The 17,545-nt window shown below is 43.1% G+C and overlaps 1 protein-coding gene across 3 annotated transcripts in view; it reads left to right on the top strand.

The window, feature by feature from the left end:
- The first annotated feature begins 2,516 nt into the window (after window positions 1–2,516).
- Window positions 2,517–17,545, top strand: part of spg21 (SPG21 abhydrolase domain containing, maspardin) — a 58,252-nt gene continuing 43,223 nt past the window's right edge. The window contains exons 1-3 of one of the 3 annotated variants that reach the window (XM_063065820.1): window positions 2,517–2,561; window positions 11,230–11,327; window positions 13,576–13,737. In XM_063065820.1, coding sequence (XP_062921890.1) covers window positions 11,265–11,327; window positions 13,576–13,737 — 225 coding nt within the window. In that variant the 5' untranslated portion in view covers window positions 2,517–2,561; window positions 11,230–11,264. Of the gene's footprint in view, window positions 2,562–2,615; window positions 2,635–11,229; window positions 11,328–13,575; window positions 13,738–17,545 lie in introns of those variants that run through there. The other 2 variants (XM_063065821.1, XM_063065822.1) reach the window with 2 other exon arrangements.

Raw genomic sequence — 17,545 nt, 5'->3', positions numbered from 1 at the left:
CAAAGCAGCCTACTTTATTAACAACCCATTGGCCACTTGCACAACAATGATGCAGTACGTATCATCAATAAATGTACTGCTGGTACAGTACTCACCTAGGCTTTTCTGATGACACCCTCCTGACTTGTCAAGGAAAACACACACAAGAGAACACCGAACCCTCCCAGTCATACACCATCCTGACTTGGAAATACATTTCCAGTATGCTATTGTGTGTCTGAATCCAAATCCGAGAATTACCTACATAGCAGAACTTGGCAGACCTCCTGGTGAAGAATCATCTTTGCCAGGAGGTCTGCCAAGGTTCAAGAAAGAGGCTCACCACCGTCTTCAGCGACGCAAAACATCATCTTCTCCAGAGCATTTTTGGTGGGAAAATTGAATATTGAAGTATATATTCCAAAAAAATGAATAAACAGAAGATAATATTTTCTTATCAAATCAAAAAAATTGTCAGTGGGTCAGGCAGAAGAGGGAAACAATTAACATTTCAGATAGTCATCGAAAATGCTAAAGATTTCCAGCAACTTCTGCACTCATTACAGCTTTTTGCTTTTTTAATCTTTGCTTCAGTGTTTAGTGTAAATTCTGCTCGATTATGTCTAATGCTGATCACCGTTTTATTGCTTTGCAGGTACAACTAATTTCTTTGAGTTCAAAGCATGAAAAATTCTAAATTGCAATTATAATCAACTTGATTATTTATTATTAAATGCACCAAGATTTTGGTCTTTACCATTACATTCTGGAATCTGACAGTAAAACTGCTGGAGAGTTGGTGAGGACTGTGTTGCAGTTGGCCTCAGGGTGCAGAGATGTATTTCCCAAGTATGACTGAACACACCTTCTGAATTCTGTTATAGTCACTCATTTACATGCACACAGGCTGGAATTTTGGGGTCCAGATGTGTAATTAAGTTCCCCCTTTTTGTGCTTATCTCCCACTTCTCCTCTCCACGTAAAACCCCTCCATGCTCTCCTATTCTGCCCCCACCTTTCCCTCACTCCCCTCTCCATTCCCATTTGTCTACACCACTTTTTATCCCAGTTTCTTATTTTTCACAGCCTTCTTTATCTCTTCGCTTTCTATTGGTCACCCCTATCAGCACCCTTTCCCGACCGGCTCCAGCCCCACTTTTTCTTTCCCCCCGTTTGCCCCATCATCCCTCTCCCCCTCACCATCCACATCTCCACCACTCTCTCCCTCACCATCCCTCCGCCCCCTCACTGTCTCCATCTCTACCACTCTCTCCCCCTCACCGTCCCCTCTCCTCCACCATCCTCGTCTCTTCACCCGACCCTCACTCTTCCCCATCCCCGTCTTTCCCCAACTCCCCCCTTACTCCATCATCCTCCTACCCCTCTCCCCGATCTCTCTCCATTGTTTTGCTTCCCTCAAAGTTTCCAACTATCCCCCCGCCTGCCCTGCTTTCACCCACTCTCCCCCACCCTTCACCCACGCTCCCCAACCCCCTTCACTCACTCTCCCCAACCCCCTTCACCCACTCTCCCCCACCCCTTCACCCTTCACCCACGCTCCCCAACCCCCTTCACCCACTCTCCTCCACCCCCTTCACCCACTCTCCTCCACCCCCTTCACCCACTCTCCCCTTCCCCCCACCCATCCTCCCCCTTCACCCCACCCATCCTCCCCCTTCACCCACTCTCCCCTCCCCTTCCCCCACTCTCCTCCACCCCTTCCCCCAACCCCCTCCACCCCTTCCCCCAACCCCCTCCACCCCTTCCCCCAACCCCCTCCACCCCTTCCCCCAACCCCCTTCACCCCTTCCCCCAACCCCCTTCACCCCTTCCCCCCACCCCCTTCACCCACTCTCCCCCTCCCCCTTCACCCACTCTCCCCAAACCCCTTCACCCACACTCCCCCTCCCTTTTCACCCACACTCCTCCTCCCCTTCACCCACGCTCCCCAACCCCCTTCACGCACACTCCTCCACCCCCTTCACCCACCCTCCCCCTTCCCCCCTTCACCCACCCTCCCCCTTCCCCCCTTCACCCACCCTCCCCCTTCACCCACCCTCCCCCTTCCCCCCTTCACCCACCCTCCCCCTTCCCCCCTTCACCCACCCTCCCCCTTCCCCCCTTCACCCACCCTCCCCCTTCCCCCCTTCCCCCCTTCACCCACCCTCCCCCTTCCCCCCTTCACCCCTTCACCCACCCTCCCCCTTCCCCCCTTCACCCACCCTCCCCTTCCCCCCTTCACCCACCCTCCCCTTCCCCCCTTCACCCACCCTCCCCCACCCCCTTCCCCCACCCTCCCCCACCCCCTTCCCCCACTCTCCCCCACTCTCCCCCACCCCCTTTCCCCACTCTCCTCCACCCCCTTCACCCACTCTCCCCCACCCCCTTCACCCACCCCCTTCACCCACCCCCTTCACCCACTCTCCCCCACCCGCCCCGCTTTCACCCTCTCTCCCTCGTCTTGTCAATTTATTTATGAACCGCCTCCCCGCCGGAAGGACCGCCCCCTGGACTACCCGGATGGGCCGAGCGTTGATTGGTCACGAGCCGGCTGTTTCCGGTCGGAGATGGTGGCGCTGGAGGTGAGTTCAAGCTCTGCGTCTGGGTCGGCTGGGCGCGCAGAGCGGGGCTGAAGCCGCGACGTGGGGACAGCAAGTATGAGTGAGGCCAAACCGAGCTGGGGCTTGCGGAGGGTAAAAGGCCATGAGGGGGGAACGGTGTGGGGGTGAAGTTAGAACGGAGTGCTGGGTGGTGAAATAGACGACGCTGTGATGCAGCGATGTAAGTGAATTTAGTTGGAGTGAGGGGGAATGTTCGGAAAAGGGGTACCAAGTTGATGGGGTAAAGGTATGTGGAAAGGGAGGTGTGTTGGGATAGTAACGTGAGGGAGGGGGATTTGCGTTTAACTGAAGGTAGGGCGAGTAATATTGAGGAGTGGAGGTGGGCTTTAGGGTTTTGACATGGGGTTAGAAAAAGTAGCGGATGTTAAGGAGAATTAACGGAGGAGTGGAAAGGTGGATAATGAAAGATGATATGTTGGGGAAGGATTTTAGATCGAAGTGTGTAGGGATGATTGGTTAGTGCTGGGATATAGGCAACTATAAACATGTGAGCCAAGAAGAGTAAGTTAGAATCTTGTGATAAAAATGATGTGAAAAGTTAGGGGAGTGATTAAGGTAGAGAGGTGAAAGGGTTTTGTGAGGAATTAAGGAGGTGGATGAGAGAGAGTAAATTAAAAAGGGGATAGGAAAATGGTGAAGGGGACAGTTAACAGATGGTAAGAGGAAACTGGGAATAGACAGCATTGAAAGGTGTGGTGAAGTTGTCTCAGATAGCGCTTTGGAAAGATGTCCTAATTGCCTATCGCACTGTATCACTCAGCTGCCAGGCTTTAAACTGTGAAAGTCATTGCATGAAGCCCTTTCACTTTGAAAATGAATTTCAGAACGTGATGCGGGCTGAGTGTTTGATTCCCATTAAAATGCTTCTTCGTTTGGCCCTGTATCAGAGTTTGTATTTTTTCTAAAAAAAAAATTGGGCTATCTTACAATTTTAAAGGCAATAATGTACATTATTCTGTTTAAATGATACTGACGCTGACTGATGCCCATACTGCACATAAACTACACATCACTGTATGTATCGTCTAGCCTTAAAATTGATCTTGGTGATTAATAATATTTATATAAATAGAAAGTGAAAATCTTGGAGATGCCAATAAGGTAGGCAGCATCCATGAAGGGCCATCAATGACTTTTTATTTAACTCTGGTTCTCCATTGATACCATGTGACTTGCATTTATTTATTTATTGGGATACAATGTGGAATAGGCCCCTCTGGCCCTTCGAGCCACACCACCCAGCAATCCCTGATTTAATCCTTGCCGTCTGGCTCCCCTGCAGGCTTTCCATCCGTGCTGGGTTACAGGCTGGTGACCTCTTTGGAAACTCACCAGGCAGAAGGCAATGGCAAACCACTGCTGTAACTTGCCTTGTACGCGGTTCCCCACTAAGTCAGAGAGGCGTGGAGGGGAATCGTCCGCTAAGCAGAGAAACTCTCGATGTGACGTACCTTTCTTTTTAATCATGGGACAATGTGCAATGACCAATTAACCTCCCAACCGGTTCGCCTTTGGACTGGGAGGAAACCGGGGGGCAATATTTTTAAGCAACACACATAAAAATTGCTGGTAAACGCAGCAGGCCAGGTAGCATCTATAGGAAGAGGTAGAGTCAACGTTTCAGGCCGAGACCCTTTGTCAAGACTAACTGAAAGAAGAGATAGTAAGAGATTTGAAAGTTATATATTTTTAATAACTTATAATATCAATATTTTTAATCTCAGATTTATAGCAACTGCAGTATTTTTTTTGTTTTTTGAGCATATTTGTCCAAAAACTGGAAGCGGTCTGGAGGGTTATGGACTGGGTGCAGTTTTGGCACAGGCTAGAAGGGCCGAATACCCTGTTTTCTGTGCTATAGTGTTCTATGGTTTTTTGGCGCGTGCGTGTGCGACATTTGCCGGACGATGTCTTTTTCATGCCTTTACAAGGCACGGAGTGAGAGAGAGAGAGACTGTGTGGCGAGCCACTCCTCACACAGACATTTCGCAGTATTTTTCCCTTTATTTTACGAGGTCGAGTTGTGATCTTGACACTCAACCTGGCACGGATGGAAAGCGTACTCGGGAGCGGACCCGGCTGGGTTCGAGCCCGGGAACCTCCGTTCCAGAGTCTGGCGCTGATGTCATTGTGCCACCAGCCGGTCCGTGTTCTGTAGTTCTAAATGAATGCATTCTCGGTTCTGCCTATATTCTCCAGTGCCTCCACCTGATCTATTATCCAGACTAAAGTTCAGCCCAGCACTCCTAAATGTGGTTTAGCCAAAGCTCCCTGAAGATGGAACATTGCACCCCTGATTTTAGAACATAGAAAAGAGCAGCACGGGAACAAGCTCTTCAGCACATCTTGTAATACAGAAATAATTATATTAGTAATTAAATGCTAAGCTAAATAATTCCTTCTACTTTCACAATGTCCATATGCTCCTGTTTTTTGCCACGTTCATGTGCCTACCTAAGAGCCTCTTGAAAGCCTCTATTGTATTTGCCTCCGCCAGCAGACCAGACAAAGCATTCCTGACATCTTTCACTCTGTGGGTGGTGCAATGATCTTGCCTTGCACATCTCCTTTGAACTTGCCCTCCTGTCACTCTCTGCTTTTAGACATTTCAAGCCTGGGGAAAAGATACTGTCTGCCTGCTCTATCTATAGTCTTATAATCTTATAAACCTTTAACAGATCTCCTTTCGGCCTCTGCTGCTGTAGAGAAAATAACCCAAGTTTGTCCAAACTCTCCTGATAGCACATGCCCACTAATCCTGGTAAGCCTCTTCTACACTCTCTTCAAAGCCTCGACATCCTTCCTATAATGGGGCGATCACAACTAAATGCAATACTCCAGACGAGGCCTAACTAGATTTTATAAACCTGGCTCAACTCAGTTCCTCAACTAATAAAGCTAAACATGCCCTGTACCTTTATCACCCTATCTACCAGTGTGAGCTTTGACCCCAAGATCCCCGAGCTCATCAACACTGTTTCTTTGTCAACAATCTCTGTATAGCACCTACTCAAAAGTATTGTGAAAGTATACTGGAATCTCATTCACTGCAATACTCTTGTGTACTCTTTCAGTTACTACTACAAGGAATACAATAACCTTGTTTAATTATGCCTTGTGAGTCAATTCTGGCTAATTGTTCTATCTTGCGTGATCACCAAGATTACTGGCATCTATCATATATGGAGACTTTGACTGGTATTCTTTCAACTTTTTTTTAAGTAACTGCATTTGACAACCCTCTGGTGGGAAAAAATATTTTTTATGAATGGGAAGTAATCATCTATTATCATAATTTCATTTAGTTATCTGCAGGTGTAGTCTATCTGAACCTGGGTCTTTTCTGGTTCAATTATGACAGTTGTGTTTTCTGTTTCTTTTGGTGTTCATGGTTAAGTGTTTTGCCATATAACTTGGAGAGTAAATTCAAATCAATCTGTAGTTATTATTTCAGTGAGTAAGTAATTATTGATGGAATAGCCTCACCAAAAGCAAAATATTGTCAATTAATTTAAATCCAAGTTTGATTTCTTACGGAGTGTAATACAGTATTTTGACAATCTATAAAAGCTGGCTTCAGGTCAAGTGTAGTAAAGAAGCCTTCTGACTTTGCTCAGCTGATGTATGTGTCCTTCCATGTTGCATACTGCTTGGGAGAGGTAGCATGGGCAGAGTCAGGATTTTAAGGTCCATCACTAAGCATGGCCAGTAAAATCATCAATGACCAACCTGCCTCAGATTTAGGTGAGAGTAACTCTCCCTCTATGGATAGCAATGTTTGAGTATGTGTTGTGCAAAAGAGCCCCAGTAAAAAATAAATTCAATGTTCATCAGAATAGAATTGTACCTAGCTGGTGTTCTGCATCTCTGTGATGTTTTATAGGGTTGTGCACTATAATAGTAATCCTTATTACAATACTACTTTCAGATGACTTCGATGTATACAGATTCTTTCCAGTGTATTGGAACTGATTCTGGCCGTACTTCAGAAAATTCGGTATTTTGTATAATTTTTATGTACCTTTTTTAAAAATGGTTTGTTCTTCATGTGACACAGCAGTAACAGCTTTCCAGTGGTGACAAGATTATTTCTATCCTTCCAAGAATGCGTGCTAATTGCTGTTAAAAAAAATTCTTCCTTGGTATTTAACTTTGAACAATGAAAAAGTTGTTCAAAAAGTTAACTTTAACTGTGTGTATTGGTTTTTGAATAGCCTTTTCATTAGTGAAAAATTGATGTAGCTCTTTTGCAATTATTGTTTAATAGCTATTTGTTATTTCAGTCATTAGTTATTTGCTATGCATAGAAATGGTTTGTGTGACATTTTAGCATCAGTACTGCTTTAGGGCTATCAGCATCAGATCTCTGTTAATGATAATGTGGTTTAACTGTGAGAGTCAGTGAGTGGAAATTGAATAAAGAAGTTCAATACCAACAATGAAGGGAAGTCCAGTGGATTTTGATGTGTTTGTGTAGATGCAGGTTTCTTACATTGTTATAGTTGAGGGGGGTGGAAATGGGGGTTGTAGTGGGGATAAGCTCCCACTACCTACTAAGTGCTCCCAGCGGTGTGTGGTGTACATCTCGTATAGCCTCTGGCAGCCATCCAGCTTCTGGCCTTCACATGTGGTTTAGCTACTAAACCCGGTGGAACTGTTTCTACTGACAGAAGAGGTAAAGGCGGGTCACTGGTACGTACAAGCTAGTCACTTCAGGCAGATGGGGTTTATCTGCCGTGGTTGGCAACTCATCTAGGAGAAGGAAAACTGGTCTCAAAGCTCGGCTGCCTTGTAGCTGTACCCACTCATGGGGAAAGCTTTGGGCGTAAACCCTAAGGAAAATCCAGAATTGAAGTTCTTAAGGCGTTCTTCATTGAGTTAAACGCTGACTGGCAACTCTATGATGCTGATGGTGCCAAACTGTATCAGTCTCTGCCATCCCTTTGCATTCATCAGCTCCGTGGAGAGGAGGAGCCTGTTACATGGGCAACAGCTTGCTCTCCATATTGTGCTGCCCTGATTTGCGTACTGGTTTGTATATCATGAAGACAGCTGGATGCAACATCTATGACCTTTACCAACAAGGGCCTCTGAGTAGCTATCTGTGTGTTCATAAGGTGTGGTGGGCCAACAGCAGCAGCAGTAGAATTATCAATCTGTAATGTCATGACTTTGCAACTCAACCACTTTATCATTACAATCAAGGAAGGGAACTAACTTCAGCTCAGTGGAGTGCAGAAGTACAAAGGTGCTGCACAAGATTTGTGCACATGAAACAGCAAAAACAGTATGTAATGGAGCTTAATAATCTCTCAGCCAATAGATCGTGTGCTTCTTCCAGACCATAGCCTCGCCTTGTCGTGCCCAAATGAAGATAGGTAGATAAAGTGATGGGAGAAGGAAACATTCCTAGATTCCAAACTTTATCCATTTCCAGCTAAATAGAAACATAGAAAACCTACAGCACAGTACAGGCCCTTCGGCCCACAAAGCTGTGACAAACATGTCCTTACCTTAGAAATTACCTAGGGTTACCCATAGCCCTCTATTTCTCTAAGCTCCATGTACCTATCCAGGAGTTTCTTGAAAGACCCTATCATATCCGCCTTCACCACTGTCGCCGGCAGTCCATTCCACACACTCATCACTCTTTGCGTTTTTTTAAAAAAAAACTTACCTCTGACGTCTGCTCTGTACCTACTTCCAAGCATCTTAAAACCGTGCCCTCTCATGTTGGCCATTTCAGCCCTGGGTAAAAGCCTCTGACTATCCACACGATCAATGCCTCTCATCATCTTATACACCTCTATCAGGTCACCTCTCATCCTCGCCAAGAAGAATTTCCATCCCGTCAGTGTTAACCTTCAACAGGATTTTGGGAGGTGTAGTTGGCAGTGCCATCTAGCCACTTACCACAAACAGGATACAGCCTGCATTTGGAAAATCACGTACACAGGAAGCATTGTTAACTGGAAATTCTTTATGATCTGGTTTTGAGACCTTAGGCTATAGTGCAATCCATTTTATATGAATGACATGATCCAAGAGATGCTCGTCCCTCAGTATGTTCAGGCAGAGAGGGAATAGGTAACTTCACGATAGATGAGGAAGATAGCTGGTTGGTGCAGGAGTCCACTGGTTTAATTGTACTGTAGCTGGTATTGAACACTGAAGGAGGCTTTTCAAGTTCATGACATAGTTAATACACTGAACAGGATGGGAGTAGAAAAGACTACAGTTAATTATGACCCTATGTCTGCTTGTGTTTGAAGAACGTTCACTTAGATAAGACATTAGACAGAAAGAACAACAGTGGAATGGGAGTTCAAGTAGAAAATTATTTTCTATTCCTTACAGACACTTATCAAATTATCTTAAGCAAGTTTGTTTGTCAGCCTCTGCAAAACACTCTACTCCCTTATGCAATAGGCAGGTAATGAACAGACTACTCCGGAGTTGAACGAAATGAAAGAAAGTCAAACCTGGGTGGAATGCAGTTTGTTAACTGCTTTGGGGCTTTTTTGCACCTCTACCAATGTTCCATTTCAGATCCTGAGGGTAGATGCTCCTCTGTTTGGCAAATATAAACGGTGTTAAAGTCCCAGGAAAAAGAGGCAACTATTTAAAATTGAAATAAGCAGGGTTGTGAATTTGGATTTCTCAGCTTCAGAGTGTTATGGATACTGAATTGGGATCAAGATGGAGTCAATAATCAGGTTAGCTATGATGTTATTGAATTGTGGAACAGACTCATGGGGTTGTATTGCTTACTCTTCCTATCTCTTGTGCTTACAGAATCAGTATTACAAGAGACTCTTTGATCTGTCATGTCTGTATTGGCTCTTTGTAGGAACTCTTCAATTTGGTGATGCACTTTTCTTGAACTGCAAATTTGTTCTCAAAGTCAATGCTTGATGACCTTTTGAAGGTCCACTGAAATCTGATTACACTGCTTGAAGGAACAGTGAATCCTGGATCCAAGTGGCCAGTGAAGTGATTTATTTTTCATTACTGTATTTTACCAATTATTTTATACCAATTCACTTCCCAATGACAACAGTTTCTCATGACTTTATTGGATCAGCTGATTTTATGACCTGGAGGCTCTTTGGAAGACAACAATGAGACATAAAAATTGTTGGTTACTGCTGTTTATTAGGTGTTATAAGAGCAAAGAACGAACAAAGAAAAAAGAGGAAGAATAAAGAAGTTGTGGTTATCCTATACCAAGAACTAGCTCAGACTAGACAAAACACAAGACATTCCAGTGATACAAATAACCTATAAAATAGCCAGTGGTCTGACACCTGCTACAGAGAAGCTTCTAGAAGATACAAAATCAGCTGTACTATTACTGAAAAATTCTCTGAACAATTAAGCATTGCTTACTCTTTCTAAAGCTGCAGCAACATTTTTAATTAGAAAAAAATTGGTAATAAAACAACACAAGCAACATTAAAGTAAGCCATGTTCAGTAGTTAACAGCTGATTAATTTGCTTAATGTAGCTTGTTTTTGTCAGGTACCACCTTAGCTCACTTGCAGTGGCTAGTGTGTATCCATTTACTTTTGCTTCCGACTTTTACTGATGAGTTGGTAATCAACAGAACTTGATGAGATCCTTCCCACCTTTTTATTTGGTTTTGCTCTGATGCTGCTTAAGAAAAAGCTAAAGGCACTGGTGTGCCCTCTTTGTGATACTTAGTTGTTGTTCGATTATCCCATTCGTTCATTCTATTTGTCCTGATGATGCTGAATGACCATCAATGTTCATCAGTCAACATAATTCCTGACAACACATTCCAGTGAAATGTGTCCAGGTTTTTCAGTGGAAAAACTTCAATTAACCAACCCCGTAATTTTGTGTACCTCTTCGATCTATCATTAACCTCTTGGGCTGGCAATTGCAACTTTTCCACCCGCTGCATAAACCAACATTTCCCTTCTTTGATATCATTCTGATAAACCTCATGGAATTCCTCCAAGACTTTGACATTGCAGGAACTGGGAAGTGGGGAGTGGCACTAATGGATGTACTCTCTTGAGGAGAAATCAAGTATATTCAAGTTAGAGTTCAGAAAATTGAGAGGTTATTTCACTGAAACTGACAAAGCTTGCCTGGCAGTATAGGCACATACTGTAGTGTCTAGAACTTGGAGTCTCAGTCTCAAAATTAAGTGTTTTCCTTCAGATAGGAATGTAAACGAATTTCTTCACTTCAAGAAAATATATCTTCTAGAATTCTGTACCCAAGAGGCCCATGAAGGTTCAGTTATTAAAATGTATTTAAGACAGAGTTCAGTAGATTTTACTGAATGGTGGAGCTGACATAAGGGGCTAAATGGCTATCTCCTATTTTTTCTGTTCTTATTCTATCCTAAAGTCTTTTGCACAGAACACATACAGTACCCTCAGCTGAAATCTATCATATTCACCTACGAAAAATTCCTCATTCTTCAGGAATTGCCTTATAAACTTGTCCTATCTCACCTTTATATCCCTCAACTTATGACCAGGTAATGACTTTTGCATGGAATAAAGTGATTTGCTATTCCTAAAAGATTTTGCAGAAAAAATGTTAAGTCAAACAATATTTCTAGGTACCTCAATAATGTGTGTGTTTGCTTTAGACAGACGGATTACAGCGTTAGATGTTCCATTCGCAATGGGTGAGATAAAAGTCTCCCCTGATTATAATTGGTTCCGGAGTACAGTTCCGCTGAAAAAGGCAAGTACTGTTTTCTTCTTTTCAGTATGTGGGATTCAAGAGAATTTTTAAAGCATTTCTCTGTATGTTTTAAATCTAATCTATTCAAATAATTATTGTAGAAATTGGTGGAGTATAGTTGTAGAAGTGAGGGAGACATGGGCATTAGTGAGAATGTGTGGTGATGGAGGGAGGAAGTAAATGAGGGTAGAGTTGGGTCTTAATAGAGTCGTTGGATGCATGATGTGTGTCAGTGATGTAATCGGCGCATATGCGGGGTGGAGATTGGAAATGAGATAGCGAGATTACCAGGGGTACAGTTTGGGAGTGCTGTCTATGCACTGAATTAACTCCAATGTCGCTGTTTAGAGGGTGTATGTATTTTGGAGTGTCCTAAAGTGCTCTGGGTTGTTCGCTCAAGATTATTCCCATGATCGAAATCTGAGTTTGATAAGGGTAGACCTCGGTGCTGTAGCTTGCAGAAGCATGTCATGGACCCTTTCTCTTCCCCCCCCCCCCCCACCAGTACTTATTGGTTCACTCAGATCAGAATGAGAGGTATTAATTGGTATGCTTAGAAGTGAATGCCGGTGTCACATTCACTCATTGTTAAGTGAACATCGGATGCCAATGAAAACTTTTTAAGGATCCCAAAAAAGCAGATGAGTAGAATTTTATAAACAGGCTCAGAGAAAGAGCAGATGAATGACAAATGATATTTAATTCAGAAAAAAGTGAGATAAGAACAAGAAATAGCAGAAGCATTCAGTCTGAAATTCTTTGTAGAGTGGAGCAGAGAGCAGTGGACATACAACACTGAAATTTAGGTGAAGTTGTTAGAGTTTTTTTTAAGCTTATTCTGAAAAGTTTGAATGAAAACACGTCAGAGATCTGTGCAAATATAAGGACTGGCATCTACTGACTCTCTTATTCCTTGAATCCCTGAAAATCCATTGATGTCAGCCTTGAAACACTTGCTCTCAATCTGTTTTCAAGTGTTAAAGACTAACTCTGCTCGTATCATGATAAGGCCAGTTCCTCTGGGAATCAGTCTTGTGCATCATTCCCTTGTCTTTATGTTGAAATACTTTAAGATACATGTCCATCCTTTTCGCCTTGTATTGCAGTTAGAGTGAGGAAACATTGGGAATTCTGGCTAAAACTCTTTTTGACAATTGCTTCTTGCACAATTTACATCTGTGCTAGATTGAACATCAAGCTAGCAACTCGGCCCTGTAAAACCAGACAAATGCTAAAGAACTGGCAACGTTGCTGCCCAATGTGTGGAAAAGTGAAGTGAGGAACTGAACACAACATTTTCAACAATCAAAGCAATTCATCAGGAGATCCTGTTAATTGAAGGTCTCATTATCTAACATCCTGCCACTTTTTGTGTGCAGAGGTAGATATAAGCTTCAGTCATAAACTTGCACCTCAACATTTGGATTGAATTTACATAAAATGACTACACAATCTGTCAATTTTTAGCAGAGGTCAGTGGCCTTTTAGCGTTCAACAATTTCACCGGAAGTCTACTTTTTTAGGGCTATTGTGAGAAATTAAAATAGTTAACAGCTTGATTAAAGCATACTTTGCACTATAAAGTAATAGTTATCTGCTCATATTCTTCAATTAGGGAAAATATTTGGCATTTATAACCTCTAACGATATAATTTAAAACTCATTATAATTTAGAACTGGGTTTGCCTTGATAAGCTTTCCGTAGTATAGTCCTTGGATCAGCTTTTCCACTTTCAATGACGTGCATATCCTCCAGGGTTCTTCTCCAAGCTGTTGGTGAGTTCTTTGTGATAGATTGGTTAAACTCACTGCTAAGAAGAGATTTTCTGGATGAGTTCTTGAAGGGGAAAGATCATGGTGCCTAGGTAGGTTGGTCAAATCCTGCCAGGAATAACTGCAAATCACTGGTTCCCTTCTCTGGGTTTTGGTTATTAAGTGGCTAAGATGAACCACATGATGTAAATGAACACCAGATTTGACCCAGATCCAAGTGGAAATAAACACAGTATAATGGCTTACTAGTGCCAGGGCAATTGCCTGAGGCTACCCTAAATCAGTGGCTGAAGACCAGGTGACAAATGATGGTATGACTCAGATTTCAATCAAAAGATCTGAATCAGGATGTCTGAAGGAATGGTAATGATGTGATATAACTTGAAAAATGACTAATGTTGATGGTGTTCTCGTGTGCTGGCTGCTGGAGCTGCTGTTTTTATTAACTTGGTTTTAACTTTGCTACTTGTTACAGATAATAGTGGATGATGATGACAGTAAAGTGTGGTCCCTTTATGATGCTGGACCCAGAAACATAAGGTGCCCAATTATATTTCTTCCCCCGGTCAGTGGAACTGCAGATGTGTTTTTCCAGCAGATTTTAGCACTAACTGGATGGGGTTATAGAGTTATCTCTGTAAGTATGGCCAAGTGGCAGGCTGCTGTGCTATATCATTCTTTAAAGTATAATCACATTAGAAATCTAGATCATTTTGGCACAGTTTAATATACTTGTCTTTATATTCTGCCTTGTTAAAGCAATAATAGTTGAACTAATGTAATAATTTTACCTTTGTGATTAAAATTGCTCACATGCTTACCTTTTGGTTTTTGTGTTACCCCTGAACCTAGTTCATATTTATGAAACAGTTTCAGTATTACAGTGGTTATACTATCAGTAACTGTTCATTTTCTCTCCATTATCACTTTGTCCTAACTGTGGATCACGATGTTATGGGAGGCCGTGTTCTATAGAATTAACAGGCACGAACCCCTACCCCCTTCTCCTGTGGCACAGAGTCAAATACAAGGGTTTTCAGCTTCAAGTACTGAGATTTCCCAGAAATTGCTTTAATTCATTGTGATTAGGATTTAATGGAATTACCTGTTGGCGGTAGTAGAATCAGACTTAAGGCAAAAGGAAACACTTCGAAGAGAAGAATTGCAGGATAGAGGGAAAGACCAGTGCACTGGAATTTAAGGATGAATGCTTTATTTTTGTGCTATACATGTAGGCTGGTATATGCAGCTTTCTAGCTGACAGTTCTGCAGAAGACTAACAGTTAGCTTCATCTGTGTGTTGCAGGCCAGTTGCCATTGCTTACTTTGTGTAAGACCAACACTCTTTAAAAATATCTATAGAACTCTTTTTACACATCCGCCGCATCTGCTCTCAGGATGAGGCTTTTCATTCCAGGATGAGGGAGGTGCCTTACTTTTTTAAAGAAAGAGCTTCCCTTCCTCCACCATCAACTCTGCTCTCAAACGCATCTCCCCCATTTCACGCACATCTGCTTTCACTCCATCCTCCTGCCACCCCACTAGGAATAGGGTTCCTCTTGTTCTCACCTACCACCCCACCAGCCTCCAGGTCCAACATATTATTCTGGGTAACTTCCGCCACCTCCAACGGGATCCCATCACTAAGCACATCTTTCCCTCCCCACCCCCCCGTCTTCCACAGGGATCGCTCCCTACGCGACTCTCTTGTCCATTCGTCCCCCCATCCCTCCCCACTGATCTCCCTCCTGGCACTTATCCTTGTAAGCGGAACAAGTGCTACACATGCCCTTACGCTTCCTCCCTCACCACCATTCAGGGCCCCAGACAGTCCTTCCAGGTGAGGCGACACTTCACCTGTGAATCGGCTGGGGTGATATACTGCGTCCGGTACTTCCGATGTGGCTTTCTATATATTGGCGAGACCTGACGCAGACTGGGAGATCATTTCGCTGAACGCCTACGCTCCGTCCGCCAGAGAGAGCAGGATCTCCCAGTGGCTACACATTTTAATTCCACGTCCCATTTCCATTCTGATATGTCTATCCACGGCCTCCTCTACTGTCAAGATGAAGCCACAGTCAGGCTGGAGGAACAACACCTTATATTCCGTCTGAGTAGCCTCCTACATGATGGCATGAACATCGACTTCTCAAACTTCCGCTAATGCCCCACCTCCCCCTCGTACCCCATCCGTTATTTATTTATATACACATATTCTTTTTCTCTCTCTCCTTTTTCTGCCTCTGTTCCTCTCACTATACGTCTTGCCCATCCTCTGGGCTTCCCCCCCTCCCCTTTTCTTTCTCCCTGGGCCCCCTGTCCCATGATCCTCTCATATCCCCGTTGCCAATCACCTCTCCAGCTGTTGGCTCCATCCCTCCCCTTCCTGTCTTCTCCTATCATTTCAGATCTCCCCCTCCCTCTCCCACTTTCAAATCTCTTACTAGCTCTTCTTTCAGTTAGTCCTGACGAAGGGTCTCGGCCCGAAACGTCGACTGTACCTCTTCCTAGAGATGCTGCCTGGCCTGCTGCGTTCACCAGCAACTTTTATGTGTGTTGCTTGAATTTCCAGCATCTGCGGAGTTCCTCATGTTTGCCTTTTTACACGTCTTGGTTTTGTCTTAAAACTCCAATTTTGCCTCTTTATCAACTTAGACCCTCCTTGCTTTTTTAATGTACCTAATATGTTGACCTACCAATTATCTTTGTGCGATTATTTTGTTTTATTAACATTTCATACTATCTTTACCTTTTTATCTATTCTGGGTATTCTGTGCACCTTGTTTGGCCAATTCCTTAAATTAAGTTTCCAGTTATTTCTATTCCAGTTAAACTATTTCTGTTTTTAATATCTCAAGAATTAAAAATCATTCTTGGACCACTGTTATTTCTCTCAACTGAATATGAAATTAAATTGTATTATGATTGTTGCTGGTTAGGAGTGACTTCACTTTGAGACAGTTAATTAATCCTATCTTTTTGTGCAATACTAGGTTTGGTATAACCTGCTTTCTGGTTCCCTCCAGGGAAAATACATCTTAATTAAACTACTCTTGCCCATTTGATTTTTGTTCCAGACATGTTTAGTTTAAAATCTCCAATAATTATCACTACCTTTCTCCAAGCTTCCATTATTTCTTTCCTTTATGTACCATGTTGTAATTGTTGAGCCTATGCACCTTTGCACATATTCCCTTATTAAGTCTCATCTGTAGCCAAACTGCTTGCATTCAATTTAGGGTATCATGCCCTATTATACCAAGACCATTATTAATTAACAGAGCCACCCCTTCACCTTAACTTCTGGTCCTCAAATGTTGTACAGTCGGCACTCTGTGTCCGCAGATTCAACCAATCGCAGATCGAAACTACTGTACAGGTTTCCCCCGCTATCCGAAAGTAGAGCGCAAATGGCGTAAAGCGAAGGAACAAATGCCATTAATTTATATGGGAAAAATTTTTGAGCATTCCCAGACCCAAAAAATAACCTACCAAATTATAGGAAGGATATCAATAAAATTGAGAGAGTACAGAGGAGGTTTACTAAAATGTTGCCTGAGTTTCATCTCCTAAGTTACAGAGAAAGGTTGAACAAGTTAGGTCTTTATTCCTTGGAGCGTAGAAGGTTGAGGGGGGACTTGATAGAGGTGTTTAAAATTATGAGGGGGATTGATAGAGTTGACATGGATAGGCTTTTTCCATTGAGAGTGGGGGACATTCAAACAAGAGGACATGAGTTGAGAGTTAAAGGGCAAAAAGTTTAGGGGTAACATGAGGGGGAACTTCTTTACTCAGAGAGTGGTAGCTGTGTGGAACGAGCTTCCAGCAGAAGTGGTTGAGGCAGGTTCGATGTTGTCGTTTAAAGTTAAATTGGATAGCTGTATGGACAGGAAAGGAATGGAGGGTTATGGGCTGAGTGCAGGTCGGTGGGACTAGGTGAGAGTAAGAGTTTGGCATGGACTAGTAGGGCCGAGATGGCCTCTTTCTGTGCTGTAATTGTTACATGGTTATATGGTTATAAATCATACCAAATAACACATAAAACCTAAAATAACACTAATATATAGTAAAAGCAAGAATGATATGATAACTACACAGCCTATATAAAGTAGAAATAATGTATGTACTACAGTGCAGTTTCAGTTACCAGAATCGGGAAGACAGCGAGCACACTGGAAGATTCACACATTTTTCTATCATACAGTTCTTTGTAAGTACTCAAAACATCCTGCAAACCTGCCCTAAACCTACGTAACCTTTCAAAAATAAAGTCATACTTTTCTGCAATCATTGCAGCACTGTCAATCATAGTGAAAATCTCACGCAATTCAAAGCTATGGCGTGCGTGCTGCCTCTATAACGGCTCGCTGCAAAACAAATGTTGAACGCTATTTTCACTGAGGCAGTATCAGCATTCTCAGAAGAGCTGCGATGGTTGTGTC

This window comes from Mobula hypostoma, chromosome 13 (assembly GCF_963921235.1).
Source record: "Mobula hypostoma chromosome 13, sMobHyp1.1, whole genome shotgun sequence".
Taxonomy (NCBI): Eukaryota; Metazoa; Chordata; class Chondrichthyes; order Myliobatiformes; family Myliobatidae; genus Mobula; species Mobula hypostoma.
Note: the sequence above shows the minus strand (reverse complement) of the source record. Positions and strands in the feature narration are given on the sequence as shown.